Source organism: Alligator sinensis, unplaced genomic scaffold (assembly GCF_000455745.1).
Source record: "Alligator sinensis unplaced genomic scaffold, ASM45574v1 scaffold579_1, whole genome shotgun sequence".
Lineage (NCBI taxonomy): Eukaryota > Metazoa > Chordata > Crocodylia > Alligatoridae > Alligator > Alligator sinensis.
This window is the reverse complement of record NW_005842023.1, coordinates 926,598-945,800: the sequence shown is the minus strand read 5'-3', so window position 1 is coordinate 945,800 and position 19,203 is coordinate 926,598. Positions and strand designations below refer to the sequence as shown.

The window sequence follows — 19,203 nt, the reverse complement described above, 5'->3', positions numbered from 1 at the left end:
TCACTTGCTAATCAGTTCAATCTACACAGTTTAGAATAAACTGCAAAAGATAAAATTGACTTAGTCTCAACTGTCTGTACTTAGCCCTAGAAGAACAGCTGTTTGGTTTGGAGTGGGTTGATCAAGTATTTTGGTTTTTGTAAAACTGAATCAGAGCCTGAATCAGATGCTTCAGGAAATTCTCAGATGAATATTTTACCTGGTTAATCACCATGACTAGTAAAATGCCTCCCTAGTGAGCAAATTATTTTATCCCAATGGTTCTCAATCTTGTTAGATGCTAGCCATTTTCCAAGGGGTACCACGTCTTAGCTTTCACTTTTTTTGTTTGTTTGTTTGTTTGGGGTTTTTTTTTTTAAATCACAGAGAAATAGGAAGTCTTTCGCAACAGAAAGATTACATAACAGGTCCAGGTTTTTCCACACTATCAATTTCTATTTAAAAATCTGTGGGTTTATCTTGTGAAGCATTTGTACATGTTTGCACTCCTAACAATGCTAATATTGCGTGGCATACTTAAACACTTGTGGTGACACCCTAAGAGTCACTGTTATCCATTTTCTCCTGTGTAAGTGGTTGTAATTACTATTCCCATTTCATTTCCATTAAACTGAGTTTCTTCCATGGCAAATATCAGTTATTGTAGGAATCATAAATCTGCCTATTTGACAGTGTTGATCCTTTGTTTGTAGTAGATCACTTTAGACTGCATTACAATACCCTTAAAAGATATTTTAATGGGAGACTGATCCTTTGATCTTTACAAAACTTAGCTAAGTAAAGCAAAGATCAAGGTCCTTTGATTTTTATGGATTTTCCTGATTTTTTTTTTTAAATGGTAAGAGCTTCCACCCATCCATTGGTAGTATTTATAACAGAGTTCCATTATGGCATAATTGATTTGGCTGAAATTTTTTTTAGGGTGTGGTGAAACGGATTTTGGACCTCAGCTCAAGTCTCTGAACAAGCAGCTCTTCACAATAATAGCCTGGGATCCTCGAGGATATGGACATTCCATCCCTCCAGCTCGAGATTTTCCTCCAGATTTCTTTGAAAGGGATGCAAAAGATGCTGTTGATCTGATGCAGGTAAATCTTTTCCAAGGTAAAGAGCCTTGTTTTCCTTAACTCAGGGGAGAAGGCAGTATACGATTGTGTGCATTTTACAGTAATAATTTGTTAACAGTCAGTTATGCCAAAAAAATACAACACACTTTAAATGAGGCCCTAAAATGATGGAAGCAACTGGTTCTTGGAAACCTGCTTGCATTTTCTTTACATTCCCTTTGGTAAAACCTTTCATGTATTCCATGGGAATTAATTACAAGTTAAAAGTACGTTCTCATTCCAGAGTATTTTGCCCCAAGAGGCTCGTGGGTAGAGTAGTTTGAAGCCCAGGTAATGTATTTTTGAAAAACAATACTCACATTCAGCTGAAGAGCTCTGTGGCAAAAGTAAGTTCATACAGAATTTCTCAGCAAGCAGAACTTTGGAATTTTGCCTTGAACAACTCATTCCAAGGAGCATCTGTTCCTGCAAACTGAGCGGACACTTCCCCAGTGTAAGGCCTATTCTTAAAATAATTAGAATAGGGAGCTAGACGATTCCTGAAGCCACACCCAGTCCAATTTGAAAAATTTGGGGGAGTACAAGGAACACTCCTCAGCTCTGTTATTGCTTTCCTAGGTGTTTAAAAACTGTTTTATAAGCTCTTAAAATTAACAGATATATTTAAACACTGTTTTGTTCTGTTTATATAATGGGTGTGTAAGTAAATAACACACACATGCACACCCCCACCACCATCACACTAACTCCCAAATAAAGTGAAAAAATGAACTACCTTTTTGGCAGTTTATGAGTGGAATTCATTATGTTATACCAGACTGTTTCTATGGCTATATTAAGAGTGTTGGCAATGCAATAAGATTCCAAATACATGAGAGAAAGTTTGGACTAGTGAAGCCAGTAGTACTTCTTTTTTTATAGCAGTAACCTTGCAGAACCACTGGAAAATGAAAATTCGGGCTTCTCAAAAGATTCTACCTAGTGAAATTAGTAAGCCAAGATAAATGTGACAGCAAACATAGGATAAATACACTTTCCCCTTTTACCATGGAAACATGCAGTGCACAGGACCAGGGCCAGCCAGCATATGGGATCAGACCAGCGACCCACAGGCTGAATCATGTGGCTCCATGGGCTAGGTGTTTGGCACCCATGGTTTAGAAACAGTGCATTTTGCTTTTGTGACAGGGTGCTGGACTAGGCGACTCCAACCCTAGGATCCTATTCTTGGTTCACACTTCTGAGGTATTCTTAAAGCACGCAGAGTTACTAAATCATGAAATCTGAGATTCTGGAGACAGCTTGAGACGAGGCCTGTACACCAAATCATCTGAATCAATAAGTTAACAAAATTTAATATGGGAAAAGACAACATTTTAACTCTCTAGTATTTACCATTGTGCATGCAACAACCAGCGAACACATTTTCATGAATATGTTTTAGTTTATGTTAACATGATCAAATATCAGCATGAACTATGTTTTTGCACTTCCACATTAACACCCCATGCTGCTTTGAGTTGCTGTTGCAGACCAGTTGCAAATTCAAGCGGATACTTCTTATGTCAGTTTTCATGCAAGCCAAATGAAAGCTTGTACAAAAGTACAGTAAGGAAAGAATATTTCTGAAGTTATACAAATACATTGTAATGTTGTGCAAGATAACATATGTACCATCACATTGGATATGGGGCTCTGAATGAGGGAGGTATCCTCAGGTTTCCCATTGTCCTGCACTCTCATGCTGTCCAATCTCAGAAAACTGCAGCTCAGCCTATGCTTTCAGGTTATTTGTAGAAGTCAGGAGAAGTTAAAGCTAGACTGAATTGAGGAAGTGAGCAGCCAACTGTGGCAAAAGAACAGGTTAGGGACCATTTACAAAATCTGGGCGTATACAAGTCCATGGGGCTGGATGGGATGTACCCCAGGGTGCTGAGGAAGATGGCTGATGTGGTTGCAGAGCTACTGGCCATCATTTTTGAAAACTCATGATGATCAGGAGAAGTCCCAGACAACTGGAAAAAGGCAAATATAGTGCCCATATTTAAGAAAGGGAAGGAGGAAGATCCAGGAAACTACAGACCAGATAGCCTCACTTCAGTCCCTGGAAAAATTATGGAGCAAGTCCTCAAGGAATCCATTTCTAAGCACTTGGAGCAGAAGGTGATTAGGAACAGTCAGTGTGGATTCACCAAGGGCAAGTCATGTCTGACCAACCCGATCGCCTTCTATGATAAGATGACTGGCTCTGTGGATGTGGGAGACCAGTGGGTGTGGTATACCTTAATTTTAGCAAGGCTTTTCATATGGTCTCCCACAACATTCTCGTAGGCAAGCTAAAGAAGTACAAGCTGGATGAATGGACTGTAAGGTGGATAGAAACTGGCTGGATCATCAGGCCAAAAGGTAGCAGTCAATGGCACAATGTCTAGTTGGAAGCTGGTATCAAGTGGAGTGCCCCGGGGTCAATCCTGGGGCCAGTTTTGTTCAAGTTCTTCAATGACATGAAAGATGGAATAGAGTGCATGGGGTAGGGTTAGGATGCAGAGAGACCTAAACAAGTTGGAAGATTGGACCAAAAGAAAATCTCATGAGGTGCAATAAGGATAGTGCACAGTCATGCACTTAGTATGGAACAATCCCATGAACTGCTACAGACTGGGGACCATTTGGCTAGCCAGCAGCCCTGCAGAAAAGGACCTAGGGGGTTACAGTGGACAATAAGCTGAATATGGGCAAGAAAGCTAATAGCATACTGGGCTGCACTGGTAGGAATATTGCCAGCAGATGAAGGGAGTAATTATTTCCCTTTACTCAGCACTGATGAGATCACAGTATCCAGTACTTGCCCCCCATTACAGAAAGTATGTGGACTAATTGGAGAAAGTCCAACAGAGGGCAGTGAAAATGGTAGGGGCTGGGGCACATCAGGAGAGACTGCGGGAAGTGGGCTTATTCAGTCTGCAGAAGAGAAAAGACTGAGAGGGGATTAATAACAGCCGTCAACTACCTGTAGCAGGGTTTAAAGAAGATGGAGCTAGACTGTTCTCAGTGGTGACAGATAGCAGAATAAGGAGCAATGGTTTCAAGGTGCAGCAAGGGAAGTTGAGTTTAGATATTAAGAAAAACTCTCTAGGAGGGTAGTAAAATACTGAAACAGGCCACCCAGAAAGATTGTGGACTCTCCATCCTTGGAGGTTTTTAAGACCGGCTAGACAAAGCCTTGGCTGGGGTGATCTAGTTGGGGATGGTCCTGCTTTGAGCAGAGGGTTGGACTAAATGACCTCCTGAGGTCCCTTCCAACCCTCATTTTCTATGATTCTATAACATCCCAAGAGATGACTTGACCAGACTGAGCCAGGAAGAAGAACTTAGATGATCTTACCACTTCCAGCAGCTTTGGTAGTGTCCTGACTACCAGCTGGAGTGTGAGACTTGTGTTTTTGCTGACACACCAGGAAAAGGATGACATTTTCCTCCTCACCTCATTTCTTCTCTTTTCTAACCCCCCCCCCCCCTTTTTTTTTTTTTTCCTTCTATACGTGTAGACTGGCTTAAACAGCCAGGACCTTATCTTTTGCAACCCACTATTTTTTACCTGCCTTTTAAAATTGCAGACTCAGGCAATACGTTGCATAGCCCAAGACTGGTATGAATTTGCCAGGTTAAGGAAAGGCTTATGAGATCCTGCACTGTGCCTCTCTCTCATTGAAGAAGTTGTAAGAAAGAACCAGTGCCAAAATAAGAAACTGCATTTTTGCTGTTGGTTATTCTTCCCCACTCTTTAATACCTGTTCTTGCTTCAAGGAAGCATGATTTTTATCCCAGCACCAACAGGTCCAGATCATTTCAACCAACTTTCTCACTGTTCTCCAAAATGAACAGTTAATACCATCTTTAAATACTGTGTAGAAGACCTGCAATGGAGAGACCTTAGTAAGCCTCCGTCATGCCAAAGGGAGTGGGAATAAGGAGTATAAAAGCCTCACTTCACATTAAGTAAAGTAAATGTTTTTCCACATCTTCTGTGGAAAGATTATTATGGCAATTATTTGTTCTGGGTCTAAATGACGAGAAGTCTCTATATGCAGAACTCCAAACCTTGTTTAACATTATAGAGTAACAGCCTGTACAATGTCGATACCTTTGACTTTTTAGGCCAGTGGTTCTCAACCTTTTTGGCTCAAAGCACCTCTCATTAGGCTCAAGCCACTGCCTCAGAAATAGAGTAATTCTTCTGTTTCAGATATCTCAAAAAAAGACCACCACAGGTCAGAAGATTTTTGGTACTCTAGACTCCTATTTGAAATGTCTGTGTAGATGTTTGGACAGCAAACAATGCTAACATTATGTGGCACCCATAAGAAGATCACATGGCAGGCCAGGGTTGAGAATCACTGTTCTAGGCTCCTTTGTGTCATTACAAGTAACACAGCAGCACCCTCCTACAGCCTCCTTCTTCCCATCCACCACAAGCGTATTCTGGTGCAAGAGAGGTGGTGACCTAGAATCTCCAAATCCTGCAGGTAGTAGTATACAAGTGAGGACAAATTAAGATCTGTGTGGACTACAGCTATGTTCAGAGACTTCCTTAAGGAAAGGGTGTTATGTTCAAAGCAAAATGTTTAACTGGGATTGTCATAAAGCAGCAATTAAAATGGACTGTTATAACCAACTATAGTTCACATCTAGGATCAAGACTAAGTGACCTCAATTCAGCTTTGCATTTACCAGAGGTGGGCAATTATTTTTTGAAGGAGGCAATTATTTTTTGACTGAAGTGCCACTTAAGGAGTTCTGGTGAGCTCTTGATGGTCAGAAGGCCAGCAGGGGAAGGGGTACTCACCCATCCTTAGTCCCCTTGTCACAGCTGTTTACACTGGCTGGCCCCAGGCCTATCTGCCCTCACACCCATTGCTGTGGGTGCTGGATGGAGCAGGTGGGAGTCTCCATGGAGACCGGCCCAGGACCACCGTGGGCAGGGTGTGCTTCACCAGGTGGATGAGATGGGGCCACAGGTGGCCAGGGAGTGGTGTCCAGAAGTGGGACAGGCAGGTGGGGCCAGGGCCTGGGGCAGAGCTGCAATCCCCGTGATGGGTGCACATCCCTGTGAGGGCGCGAGAGCTGCAGGGCAGGGAACTGGAACCCATCACAGGGACCAGCAGGAAGTGGACTGTGGTTCTGCCCAGTCCCAGCCCAACACTGTCACTGCCCTACGATCCTGGCCCTGGCCCTGCTGTCTGCCCACAGCCCCATCCCATCTACTCAGCCAGCATGCCTTGCCCATGGGGGTCCCAGGGTGGTCTCCACGGAGACCCTGCCTGCTCACCTGCTATCTGTTGCTCTCAGTAGTGGATGTCAGGAAGATGGGCCCAGGGTGCCTGGGCATCATGGCTGGGGTCCAGCAGCAGTGGGACATGCACCTGCTCCTGGGTGGCAGGGACTACTGGGAAGCCATGTCTGGCCACTGTACTGCCTGCCCCAGCACCATGGACTACATCTCCCAGTGTGTCCAAGCTGCACACAGGGATAGGTTGGGCTGTGCCAGGTGACATCTCCATGCCCAGGGGCGATGGGACCAGGCACATGTACCATAGCCTGGGCTGCCCCCCATGCCTGGGCTGGGTGGGGCCAAGGGACCCACCACAGGCCACGGGCTGTATTTTGCCCACCCCTAATTTACCATGTGCTAAAACCATGCTGCAAGAGTGTGGATTGGCACCAATAAACCGCTTACTCTGTTATTTAAGATTTTGGGCCTACAACATTCAGGAGCAAATATACTGGTTAGAAACCTGGACCAGTTAAGCCTGATTTCTCACAATGTTACCACCCCTACTCCAACTCTTTTTGGTCTTTACCAGTCCTTGCTATCTTCAAGTAGGCACCCAAAAGTTTCAATAGACCTTTACCATATTTTTCTCACATAATGCCCCCTCCCTTCCTTGCTCCTGCAAATAAGGAACACCTTGTTTAGATTTTACAGACTTTTCTAGAATTGTGGCCTAGAACTGGCTTTTTCATGGAGAGGCTCTATTGCCAGTCTGCCAGATGGCTACCACCTTCTCTCTCCGCCAGCAAGCTGGAAATGGCTGTGAAAGGGTTAACGCTGGGTTGATCCTCCCCCCACTTGCTGTGGAGAGAAGCTGGTAGGTAGCTGTTTGGCAACACAGCACCTCCAGGGGTGAATGGCAATCAGTTTCTGTGCTTAAGACATGCACCCCAATTTTGGAGGACAGATCTTTGCAGGGGGGAAACGTATGTGCGACTAAATACCAGGAAGCCATTTGTTTTCCAGATCATATTAACTCTTTAATTTTCTACAGTTCATTGATAACTTCCTCTCGGGGTTGTCTAAGGTGCCATCATGCACTGTAACACAGCTTCATCTCTACAGCAAGGGTAGTGGCAAACATATTGAAAACATTTTACCACAGATATTGAATAACACTTTTTTTAAAGTCATTTTAAAGGTCTTGTTTTCGTTATAATCAGCTCAAGCAATGTTTGGGAGAACACCTCATTTTTCTGTATCCTTGATATTTCAACTAGTCTGTAAACCTTCCATTGTATAACAGATACAATGCATCTGTTGGGATACGATCCATTGGAATCTGTAGTTTCATTTCAGTTGTTCATATTAATTAGAATTCAATTGTATTTGCAATTTCTGCATACGAGTCTGTGTACCATAGCTAGCTTTCAAGAAACATTTGATTGCAGGTAGATAAAACCATTTAGCAGCAAAGACCAGGGATGTTCACTATAATTTTCTTATACCAATAAAAGGCACTGAAGTTCAAGAAGTTCTCCATGCTGGGATGGAGCGATGGTGGAATTACAGCACTCATAGCAGCTGCGAAGTACCCATCTCTTATTCATAAGTTGGTTGTTTGGGGAGCAAACTCCAGTGTCACCAAGGAGGATATTAAACTTTACAACGGTATGGATAAGTTCAGTGAATAAAGGGAAAAAAATCTGAAGGCAAAAACATTGGTCTCTTTTTGCACTATACTAAGGACACTATACAGTTGAAAACATGACAAATTAAAGGAAGCAGCACAGAAAGCAGAAGTGTTCCATGTTTGTAAATTCAAGAGTAGATTAAGAATTTAGCAAGGCCAATTCCCAAGATCACTCTAGATAAAATAAAGTAAAGTTAGGGGAAAATGTCTCTAGCAATAACAGGTATTTAAAAATATGCAAGCCCTAGTATTCTAGCATATACCTTTTTCCCCTCTAGGCATTTATAGTCTACCAGAAAATGCTCATGTAAAATTGTGGGACCTGAAGAAGAATGTATTGCATTTAAAAGTTTGTTTAAATCCATTGCATCTACAAAGTTGGTCCAGTAAGAGATGTCACCTACAAAAATCTTTGCCTCTCACATAAAGTTACTAATTTGTTTTAATTCTATTGAAATTCCTTGTACAGTAGTATCAAAAATTTTACCGAGTAAAACAAGACAGGATTTCTGGTTGATTCTACTTAAGTGGTTCAAGTGTTAACTAGTTGTCACTGTTCAACAAGGTGGCAAAGGCAGCCACCAAGTTTGGAAATTCCCTTTTAGTTTTTAATTAATTTGGGGGAAAAAAAACAACCCCAAAACCCCAAACCCTTAAAACAAGTTAGAAGAGTTCACAGACCAGATTCTCTGTAGATACAAATAACTTTATTAGCACTTAAGCCACTGGATACTGATTTACACCTTCAGAGATTCTACCCAATGTTTGGGACTGTCTAGTTTACAAGTGAAAGTCTTGTACATGTACATTAATATCACCCCCTTAAAAAAAAAAAAGTTAAAACATTTACTTGATTTTATCTAATTTTCAGTTAATTTCAGCCAAGAGTTCTTTTTAACTGTATGTACATGAAGAATTCTCTGCTTTTAAGTTTTATTTATTTTTTTAAAATAAACACAAGTTCTATTTTACAATATCCTTGATATATATACACACAATTACAAGCCTGCTGCATACATTACAGTAAAACGTGAAATAAAATCTTTTTTAAAAAGTTTGATTAGATGCATATAAGAATGCTGTACTGAGGAATGAAGCTCTCCACTTTGTCCTATGGACAGGTACGACAAGCTTCCTTGTCACTGGGCACATCTACACATGCAATTAATTAGAAGTAATAAACTCCAGTGTAGGCCAGGCCCTATGAAGATAGACTGAAGGGCCGGAACCTATTCAGCTGCCACAAGAGAAGACTGAGAGGGGATCTGGTGGCCATCTATAAACTCACCAGGGGGGACCAGCAAGAATCGGGGGAGGCTCTGTTCCCCCGAGCACCAGCTGGGATAACAAGGAATAACAGCCACAAATTGACTGAGAGCAGGTTCAGGCTTGATATCAAGAAGCATTACTTTATGGTTAGGGCTGCCAGGCTCTGGAACAGGCTCCCAAGGGAGGCGGTGCTCTCTCCTACCTTGGGGGTCTTCAAGGGGAGGTTGGATAGATATCTGGCTTGGGCATTATGATCCCAGCACTTGTTCCTGCCCAGGGCAGGGGGGTCAGACTTGATGATCTGTTCAGGTCCCTTCCGACCCGAGAAACTATGAAACTATATTGCACTGGAGTATACTGCTTCTGGGCAGACTGTTTGAACATCCACCTGGGACTGCAGCATGTTGAGCTGAGTCAGAGCACCCTTAGCTGACAGCAGGGGGGGTGGTCAGGCTGCCAGCCTGGGGCTGCTCCAACCCAGCTCAGCATGCTGTGGAGGGGTTGGCTGGGGCACAAGTGTTCTCCAGCACAGGGCTAGTGGCAGGCAGCCCCCACGTTGAAAACACCCTAGTGCCCCAGGCAGCCAAATCAGCATCTACATGTGCATTGCTGCATGTGCGCGTATGTGCACACACACCCCCCCAAAAAACAAAACCCTCTGATGCAGAATAGTACTTGTACTAACCTGCTGCAAAGTTTATTAGTTTTCTGTGGCCTAATAGGGTTGCATGTGTAGATGCCAAGATGTTTGCTGAAAGGCTAATTATAGGTAACTCCACAGTAAACATCTCACATAGATGCACCCAGTGATTGACAAAAAGCTAAAGACGTTACCTGTAGGAGTAGGGTTATCTTGTCTTAATGTATTTTCATGGTTTCTGTAATAGAATTGCCACAATGATACCAAATGAAGATGTAGATTAGATGATGGAAATCACTGTTCAGTAACAAGTAGCCTAGGCTGGATTACTTTCCCAGTGGCCACTAAACGGATATTAGGTAACATATTTCACTCATTTATTCATATTGCTTGGCCTAATTGGTTCTAGTTCATCTTATTTGCCTGGTTGCTGAATTCTGTAGGCCTTGCCATATCAAGTCAATTAAAAGATCTCTCAGTAATACTCATTGCTTTCTGGCAGTTCATAACCATACAGCTTTGTCTCCTTCTCTGTTATGACAGCATCAATTGTCTTTGCTTCTCTGGAGCAAGACTGACCAGGTGATGCCACTATTATAGACAGGGCCATCCCTTGGGCGGGGAGGAATGACTTGGGGCAAGTGCGCTGGGCCCTGTGCTTTGGGGGGGCCCCCCCCCACGGTCAGTGCTGTATAGGCCCTGTCGCCACCTCTGTCAAGTACTGCTGGTTCTAGCTGCTAGAGCCTCCTTCCCCTCAGTCCAGCTGTTCCCCACCCCACTTTGCTGGCTCCAGCCTCTTGCCACCCCCCACCTGGGCCCCGCACAGTCTGATATGCCCCAGGCCCCGCACACCTCTAGGGACAGCTCTGCTTATAGACATTTGCTTTCTGGGCACAATTGAAATTTTTTTGGGGGGGGGGGAAGAAACCTAGAAAATAAGTGACAAGTAAAGTAGAGTTTCAGGTTATACAGTTTTATCCAGCATGTAGTAAGTCAGTCATTATGACACCATTAAGTATGAGGAAAACAAGAATCCCAAAGATGATGGCAAATGTATCATGATGTCAGCTTCCTGGAATGCCCCTAGTAAAGGCTCCATTCCAATGAACACTGCTAGATGTGAGAGTTTCCATCCAGGGACTAGAACAGAGTACTGCCTCAAAACTAATGTATCTTGTACCTTATACTTTATTCTCTAAAGATAGCCACATTTTGGGTTGGCATCCTGCAAGATTTGCCTGCACATACCAATGAAGTCCTAAAGCCAGAGGACATGAAAGTTGAGACCCCTAACTTCTTCACCCTTAGGAGTACAGTAGCCAGGCAATCATTTACATCCTAAAATTTAGAAAGGACTCAGCTAAAGATACTGGGATTAGTTTATTTTTCATGCTTCTTGCTTTCTGCCCCCACAAATTGCTTACATGCCTCAGACAGGATTTTGAATGTAAAATTAAATATTTGTACTTTGATTTAAAGATGCCCATTTATCTATTTGGATATGATCTGTAATCAAATGCAGGTTTAATTTACTGAGTGAAAATGTCTTGAATATATTCAATATCATTTTACACAGCTATCCGAGATGTTTCAAAATGGAGTGAGAAAGTCAGGAAACCAATGGAAGAAATGTATGGACATGACTATTTTGCCAGAACCTGTGAAGCTTGGGTGGATGGAATATCTCAATTTGCTGAAAAGTCAGGTGGTAAACTGTCTTCTGTGCTAACCTGGAAGGGTTGTATCAATAGAGGGTTTCTGGGCTTTAAAAAAAACAAAAACATCTCTCAACAGTATTTTAAGCTACTGGAAAAAACAAGACACACACATAGCGTTATAAGTCAGCTCTGACACCCTCATAAATTGAGCAGACCCTTTATAAAATGAGAGATAGAAAGGAAAAAAAAACTTCTGTAGATAATTAGCTGATGATTCTCTGGCTTTGCTCACCACAAACCTAGATACTAAAACCTTGCTTTTAAAAGCAGGCCTCAGGCTTACTTGCCTCCCCTCTTTTACTTGTAGATAGCCTTTGCTCAAACAGAAAAGTAAGACAGCACTGAATGTGTTTCATTTCATAGTTGCTGCAGGTAGGAGCTGAGCCTGTTTTTCCAAATAGGTGTCAAGCAATTAATCAGAGGAGGAAACATGGCTTTTCAGACCTTTATAGTTCAAAACTCACAAAGCAGGTTGTAAGTAGAGCCATAAGTTAGGGACCAAAAATCCAATTACAAGTCACAATTCTGCATTCTAACAGTTTTATTTTAAAATATTAACTTTGAAAATCCCGACCATCTTTCTTACCTCATACAGAACTTTGCAAAAAAGACAGGTCCTAAACCCTGAAAAATAGTTTTGTTCCAATTCATAACACAATTATTTTTAAACAACTGAATAGAAATATATCCATGACAGAGCACATAAGACAAAGAGCTCAGAATTCCTTGCATTTTCCTTTAGTCTTCATACAGAAAATAGTAATAGAGCTAATATTTCTAAGATAAACAACAGGCCTTATGTGATTACAAGGAAAATGTTCACTCACATTTTAATCCTTCAAGTCCAGAGACAGATTTGTAAGAGGGATATCAGCTGCTTAGTATGATAATTTTTTTCCAACTTAGGGACATCTTACAAGATATATCCTGGCACTTTTTTTTTTTTAAAGAAGGACTGCATTTTAAGATAGAAATGTAGAAGTCTTGGGATATACTAGCTACGAAAGCCAGCCTGTCTGCTGCTTGCAGATAACAGCCACAGCCTGTAGAGAGCACAGAATTTTCAACACCTGTGCAATTAAAAATGCCTGTGAAAGAGAGGCCATCTGGTCAAATAAAAAGATTTAACAAGGTGCTGTAATTGAGCTCAAAGTGGATCATTTTCAACACCCACTGAAACTGGTGAAAGCTAGCAGTGCTCAGCACATTGGAGGAGAAAGCCCATTGTGCCAAAAAATGTAAGAAATTCCATAATGGGCCAGACCCATAGTCCATCCAGTCCAGTATCCTGTCTCTGAGAGGGGCAGAAGTGGGTGCTATACAGGGAGAGTACTGAACCAGATATCTCTAGTGATCTATTCCCTATTCAGTACTCTCCTTAGCATCTTCCATTATTAGTTTAGAGATGCCAGAGGAAACATCTTCAGTTGTTCTGTTCAATAGCCATTAAGACATTTATCATCCATGAATTTTGTTGAGTCCCTTTTTGAACCTGGCTGTGCTATCTGCCTCCACCACCATCTGTGGCAAAGAATTCTACAGGTTAACTATGTGTTGCTTAAAAATGCACTCTCTCTTGTTAGTTTTAAACCTGCCACCTACTAATTAGGTGACTAACTAGGTTGCCCCCCAGTTCTAGTAGTCTGGGACTTGGTGAACAACAGGTCCCTGTTCACTTGGTCCACACCCTTCAGGTTTTTATAGACCCCTATCATTTCCCCCCTTGCCTTCTCCTTTCCTAACTGAAGTCTCAGGTTTTTAGGTCATCTGTGAAATGGAGCAGGTGTCTTTTGAATTTAAAATCAGTCATGGTTATGGAAAAAGTACCAGTAGATGAAAGTTACAGTAAAACAAATGAGAACTCCCTGACTGTTAGGTAAAAGGAGCAAAAACTTCTTAGTAGACAAATAAATACTTAACATTAAAAAAAAACACCCAGAGATCCTGTCTGCCATGAGTAGGAGACGAGCTAGTGATGCAAACAGCTGTAAAAAATAAATTGCAACCTCACTGAGCATGTTGATATTAATGAGTTCCACAGAGTTGTGGAACATAGCTGCACAGCTATTAAGGGAGGAAGTGAAGTCTAGTGATCATTGAAGGAGATAGTTGGGCTTATTTTCTGGCTTTGCTGCTGACTATGACCTTAGGCAAATAACTAAAACCTCTGTATTTGCTGTTCTGGAGTTTAATTAACATCAAAATGTGCTTTGAGGTCTTGGGATTAAAATGGTGAGTGGGCAAATTTGTAAAGCAAGGCAATACATATAGACAAATGGCTGGAAACACATTATTAAAACCTAGCAAGAAGTGAATTGAGAGCTGAGGAAAAGGAGTGAATCTATACACCAGAATTATGTACCAACGCTGGCAATAACAACAAAAAGATGGTTGCAAGTAGGCTTTAAAGATTGCTTGAGAATCTATAACCTCAAATTATTTTTTTCTCTTCTTTTGTGTACCACAAACTCAATTTCAGCAACAACAGACATAGCTGGCTAATAAGTGTATCACTAGGGCTGCTAAGTTGTAGTATATATTTGCTGAAGAAAGCGGGTGATATAAAATAGATGAAACACTTGCTTTATTGAAAAAGCTTAAAATCGCCTAAACAAAAATTACAGTTGAAGAGGTGTAATATACATTATAGTCATGATTGGTAACTTTTGTCTGAATGGTGGTTTTGTGTTAAATGGTTGTTTAGTACACAAAGGAATGATAGTCTTAATGGTAGCTGTTAGAAGCAGATAGCGCTGTATGTTTTGATCTAAATTGTTATGGATACTACAGGTTTAAAAAAAATGTAAGAATCAAGTCAGGTAACCTGTAGCTTGGTAACCACATAAACTAGAATAGACTGAGATGGTGCAGACCTCAGAGACTGAAAAGATTAATTATAGACAAGAGATTTATGCCGTGTTGAAGATGTGCAAATAAAAAGTTAAGAAAAATGTGTCAGAAACACTTCAATGCACTAGCTTGATACATGGTGGTGGTGGTTAGTAAGAAAGTCTATTATTCACTTCACCATGGAGAAAGAAATCTTTGTACTGACCTCTATACGAGGCAGAATAAGTTTGGTACTTACTTATTTCCCCAAAATAATTCTACACTGTATTCTACACTGTAGTGGGAACCAGTGGCTAAGAGCTACAATAGAGTCCCCAGCCTCTTAAAATATTTTCAGCTTTCATTTTCTGTGCATATTTCTTTTAATAAAAAAGTGTGACCCTGACACTTTTTAAAAAAAAATTTTCAGGTAACATTTGTGAACATTTACTGCCACATATTGTGTGTCCAACGTTTATAATACATGGTGCGAAAGACCCTTTGGTACCACCGTTTCACCCAGAATATCTTCACAAGAACATCCGAGGAGCACGGTGAGTCCTACCACCACACATCCTTGAAGCATGGTTTTGGAAGGGAAGAAGCAAACACACAGAATGTGAAACAGCTTGACAAAAATTGTCCAGGCCTCAGGAGAGTGGGGCATGGCAAATCCACAGCATGTTATACTGCAATTAAAAGAGCCTGCCCTTTTTACTGTATGAACCATGGTTTGACGTGAATAGAAAAGGTGGGCAAAGAGCCACGTGAAACACAAAAAATAAAGACCATATGCTAACGTATATTCAGATGAGTTGACCCCTTTTTCTAAATCATTGTCACCACATTCCTTCTGCCAAATGATACCTGGTAGCTATCCCCCTTCAGCAGCGCTAACAGTGGTTAGTAAAGAATTGAGCTACACCAGGATTGGAGCTGAACACTTAGGTATTAGCAAATAGCAGCGAGTGCTAATATATCTTATACACCGACTGAGATTTTTTTCCCCATTAAGTCTTGCGGTAGGCAGGAGGGAATATTGTCGAAGCTTTTCTTCAAAGTTATGAGTGGCCTGTGATTATTTTTGGCAGGCAGCAGCCTACAAACGTGTCACTACTCACCCTTGCACATAAGGAAAGCCTAGAAGGAACACCCACTACAGAAACTCGGGAAGCCCTTTGTTGCAGCAAGTAGAAAAGCACCCGTTTGTTCTCTTCAGAGAGCACAGTCCCTCAGCTAGTGTTACCATTTTATGATTACATACATCCAGCAGCTCAGACTGGTAGTACAGAGTAGGATTAGGGAAGCAGAAGCCATTTTTATGAAGCCAAAGCAGGGTAAATTCTGTTTATTTATTCTCTATAAGACTTAAGATCAGAGTTTACCTTCTAAACCCAGTTCCTAAAAATACATTCTTCTGTGAGCAATTCAAGATCCAGATAGCATATTGACAGTCACAAGAAAAGCCATTTTTACTACAGGATGCTCCATTTTCTCCTGTGGACTGTATTTATAATTCCTACTGTTTCCTTAGATTTCAGCGGCACTCATCAGTGCTCTGGCTGTTCCCCAGTGTTTAACACTAAATGGGCAAGGATATCCTTCTGGTGGCTTTTTAAAAAACAACAACAACAACACCACCACCACCACACACCCAAACGTGCTCCGAGGAGGTAGGATTAGAAGAAAGGTCACAGTAACATCTAGGTGAGCTGTTCCAGTTCTCCAAAGTGCAGTCTTCTGAAGTAAAGATGCTGCACTGCACTTTGTGCTCCAGGGCTACCTAGTACTTACACTGCTAGAAAAGGAACTTAGATTAACATAGGACATTAAGAGGTATGTGGTTCCATACTTTAGTACAGAGAAATTAATTCTCAACCTGTGGGTCTTGTAAAGATGTTAGGGTTCAAAACTATGCGGTCCATTTCACATAAGTAAATGGGAAGGGAGGTTATGTTCCAATGTGGAAAAGATTGATAACCATGACATTTACCACAGTAGTCTGTTGCGGAGAGCTTAGCACCCCTATTGACTTCCTGCTTTTGCAGGAATTTTTTTTTCCTTTTTAATTTTATACAATGGTAGAAGGCAGCAAGGTTTTCCTGATTATATGAAAGTTCTGGGTTTCTTGGCTCAATAACACTACTGAAGTACTGTGGTTTGTAGAGTTGAGGTGGATGAGGGGGGGGGGGGGGGGGGGGGGGGGAAAAAAAAAAAAAAAAAAAAAAAAAAGCATTTTAGCCTTAGCAGTAAAGTCAATGCACTTACTGCAGTAGTGTATATTTGTACATCTACATATATTTTATCAGCTTTCAAGACGCCTAGTTTTGTGTACTTTACAGCAAACCCAATAGTCACAAGGTACGCAAAAACTGAGTAGGTTCACACAATACTGCTCTTTTCCCTAAGACAAAGTAGCTTTTATCCTCTACCAAAAGTCACACTGAAGTTATAGGAGTATTGCATATGTTGCAACAAAACCTTGTTATTAAAAAAGATCAAACCAATTACAATTACTACTTTGTTCAACCAACAGTTATACAGTAGTGCTGAAATATCCATTCTGAAACCTCAACTCACTTTATATCCAGAAGCATTTTGCACTGGCTCTGAAATTCATGGTGGGATTGTCCTAAGCTCTGAATCTATTTGCTAAAAACAGGAAAATTAAATGTAGTGTCATACAAGAAGGAGCAAGTGGAATCTCCTAACTTGGTATTAAAGTGGTAAACATTCTAAAGAAGACTGGCCTCATTTAAAAAAGTCCAATGTATGGTATGATACTTTGATGTTCTGAAATGTACCATACCTGAAACTTGTATACATTTAGCCTCATTGTGCCCACACTAAAAATATGAAAAGTTTTAGATCACTTACTTTCAGAGCCACTGCTTTTAAGCATATGCTAGTTTGAGGTATAATTCAGTGCAGAAGTTCCCTCTTAAATTCATTTAAGAACTATTAGCACTTTCAATGCCAACTAGGCTTTCAGTTTTGGAAGTTGTTTTACTGCTACTATTACATAAAAAAAAAAAAAAAAAAAAAAAAAAAAAAAAAAAAAAAAGAGAGAGATACAAATCATAGGTCATTATCTCAAGATTCAGCTGGTATATATCTATTCATTCTCACCTACCTTCACCAAGGATGTCATTCACCTTCTATACCCTCAAGAAAGAAAGATTTCCTCTTCCTATGACCACCACCCCATCCATCCTTGCCTAAGCAGAGCTGCTATGCTCCGGTTAGCAGAAACAGCTGTGAGAAACTTTCTGGAAATTTATGCTAAGACAGAACTAGAATTCTGCCTGAAAAAAAAATAAATAAATAAATAAATTTGACCAAAAACAATTTTTATTTCCTTACAAGCAAGTTAGATTTATAGGCAGAACTGGTAACCCTCTTGGATGTTCAACACAATAAGTAGCTCAACTAGTTTTTAAATCAAGTACAGACCAGGGTTGGCTGTTATAGCCAAGTTAACCTGAAGAGCAGTTAAGGGAGTTAATTTCAGGTTGGCATTTGTGTAACCAGATCAGAAAGTAGTCCCAAGCAATTTGCTTGTCAGTGCATTCAACAGAGTTCATGACTTTGAATCTTTTTCAGGCTGCTCGTGATACCAGAAGGCAAGCACAATCTACACTTGCGCTTTGCAGAGGAATTCAACACAGAAGTGGAAAAATTCCTAGCAGAAGCCTGACAGATGAAGTCCATCCGAGGTTGATTTCATATACTGAATGTCTGCCTTTATTGTCCAGCCATCCCCAAACATGGTACTTACTGTTTGATTCCCCTTTTTGAGAAATTGTGGCGTGTTTAAGCCAGGGGGATCTATGTTTATAGTTGTGCTTTAATAAAAAGTTAGAATCATGAAATGTCTGCCCAGTGAAGTGCAGGCCACAGAACTGCTTTTGTCTGAGGACAGGATGGAGAGGGGGTGGAAAAGGGGAAGTGAGAGGCATTATGACTCAACAAGATAACTGTGCAAGTGTTTTGAAGGGAGAAGAGATGGAAAAGATTTATGTAAAGTTAGCATCAATACCAGTTTTAAAGAAAGTGAGACAGCAGACATCGTATAGAACACATGCCTTTATATGTGATCTTGAAATTGATTTAAACACGAGAGCCATCATAATAAACTTGACTTCAAAAACTGTTACACTGAGGTCCTTGTTAAGGTTACACATGGTTGACAGGATAATTAAGTACACTGCAACAGAGAACATGCTTCAGTCACCACGAACAGAAGTCATTCGGTACACATGCCTGCTTTACTGGAGTCCCTCTTATAAACAGTAGCCTTAGGCTTCATCCTCCTCACCTTCCTCTTCAAATTCACCTTGCTCATCAGCCGTGGCATCTTGGTATTGCTGGTATTCCGAGACCAGGTCATTCATGTTGCTCTCAGCCTCCGTGAATTCCATCTCATCCATTCCCTCGCCCGTGTACCAATGCAAGAAAGCCTTACGCCGGAACATGGCCGTGAACTGCTCCGAGATCCTCTTGAACAGCTCCTGAATGGCTGTGCTGTTCCCAATGAAGGTGGCGGACATCTTGAGGCCTCGCGGGGGGATGTCGCAGACGGCCGTCTTGACATTGTTGGGGATCCACTCGACAAAGTAGCTGCTGTTCTTGTTCTGGACGTTGAGCATCTGCTCGTCCACCTCCTTCATGGACATGCGGCCCCGGAAGATGGCGGCCACCGTCAGGTAGCGGCC

At 41.4% G+C, this 19,203-nt stretch overlaps 1 protein-coding gene across 1 annotated transcript in view; it reads left to right on the top strand.

The window, feature by feature from the left end:
* Positions 1 to 18,665, top strand: part of BPHL (biphenyl hydrolase like) — a gene marked incomplete at its 5' end in the record, with an annotated part of 32,559 nt that extends 13,894 nt beyond the window's left edge. Inside the window, 5 exons of the mRNA XM_006022195.2 lie at positions 922 to 1,088; positions 7,857 to 8,010; positions 11,518 to 11,646; positions 14,919 to 15,042; positions 18,092 to 18,665. Of these exons, the coding sequence (XP_006022257.2) occupies positions 922 to 1,088; positions 7,857 to 8,010; positions 11,518 to 11,646; positions 14,919 to 15,042; positions 18,092 to 18,185 (668 nt within the window). The remainder of the gene's footprint in view (positions 1 to 921; positions 1,089 to 7,856; positions 8,011 to 11,517; positions 11,647 to 14,918; positions 15,043 to 18,091) is intronic.
* Between the last annotated feature and the right edge of the window lie 538 nt (positions 18,666 to 19,203).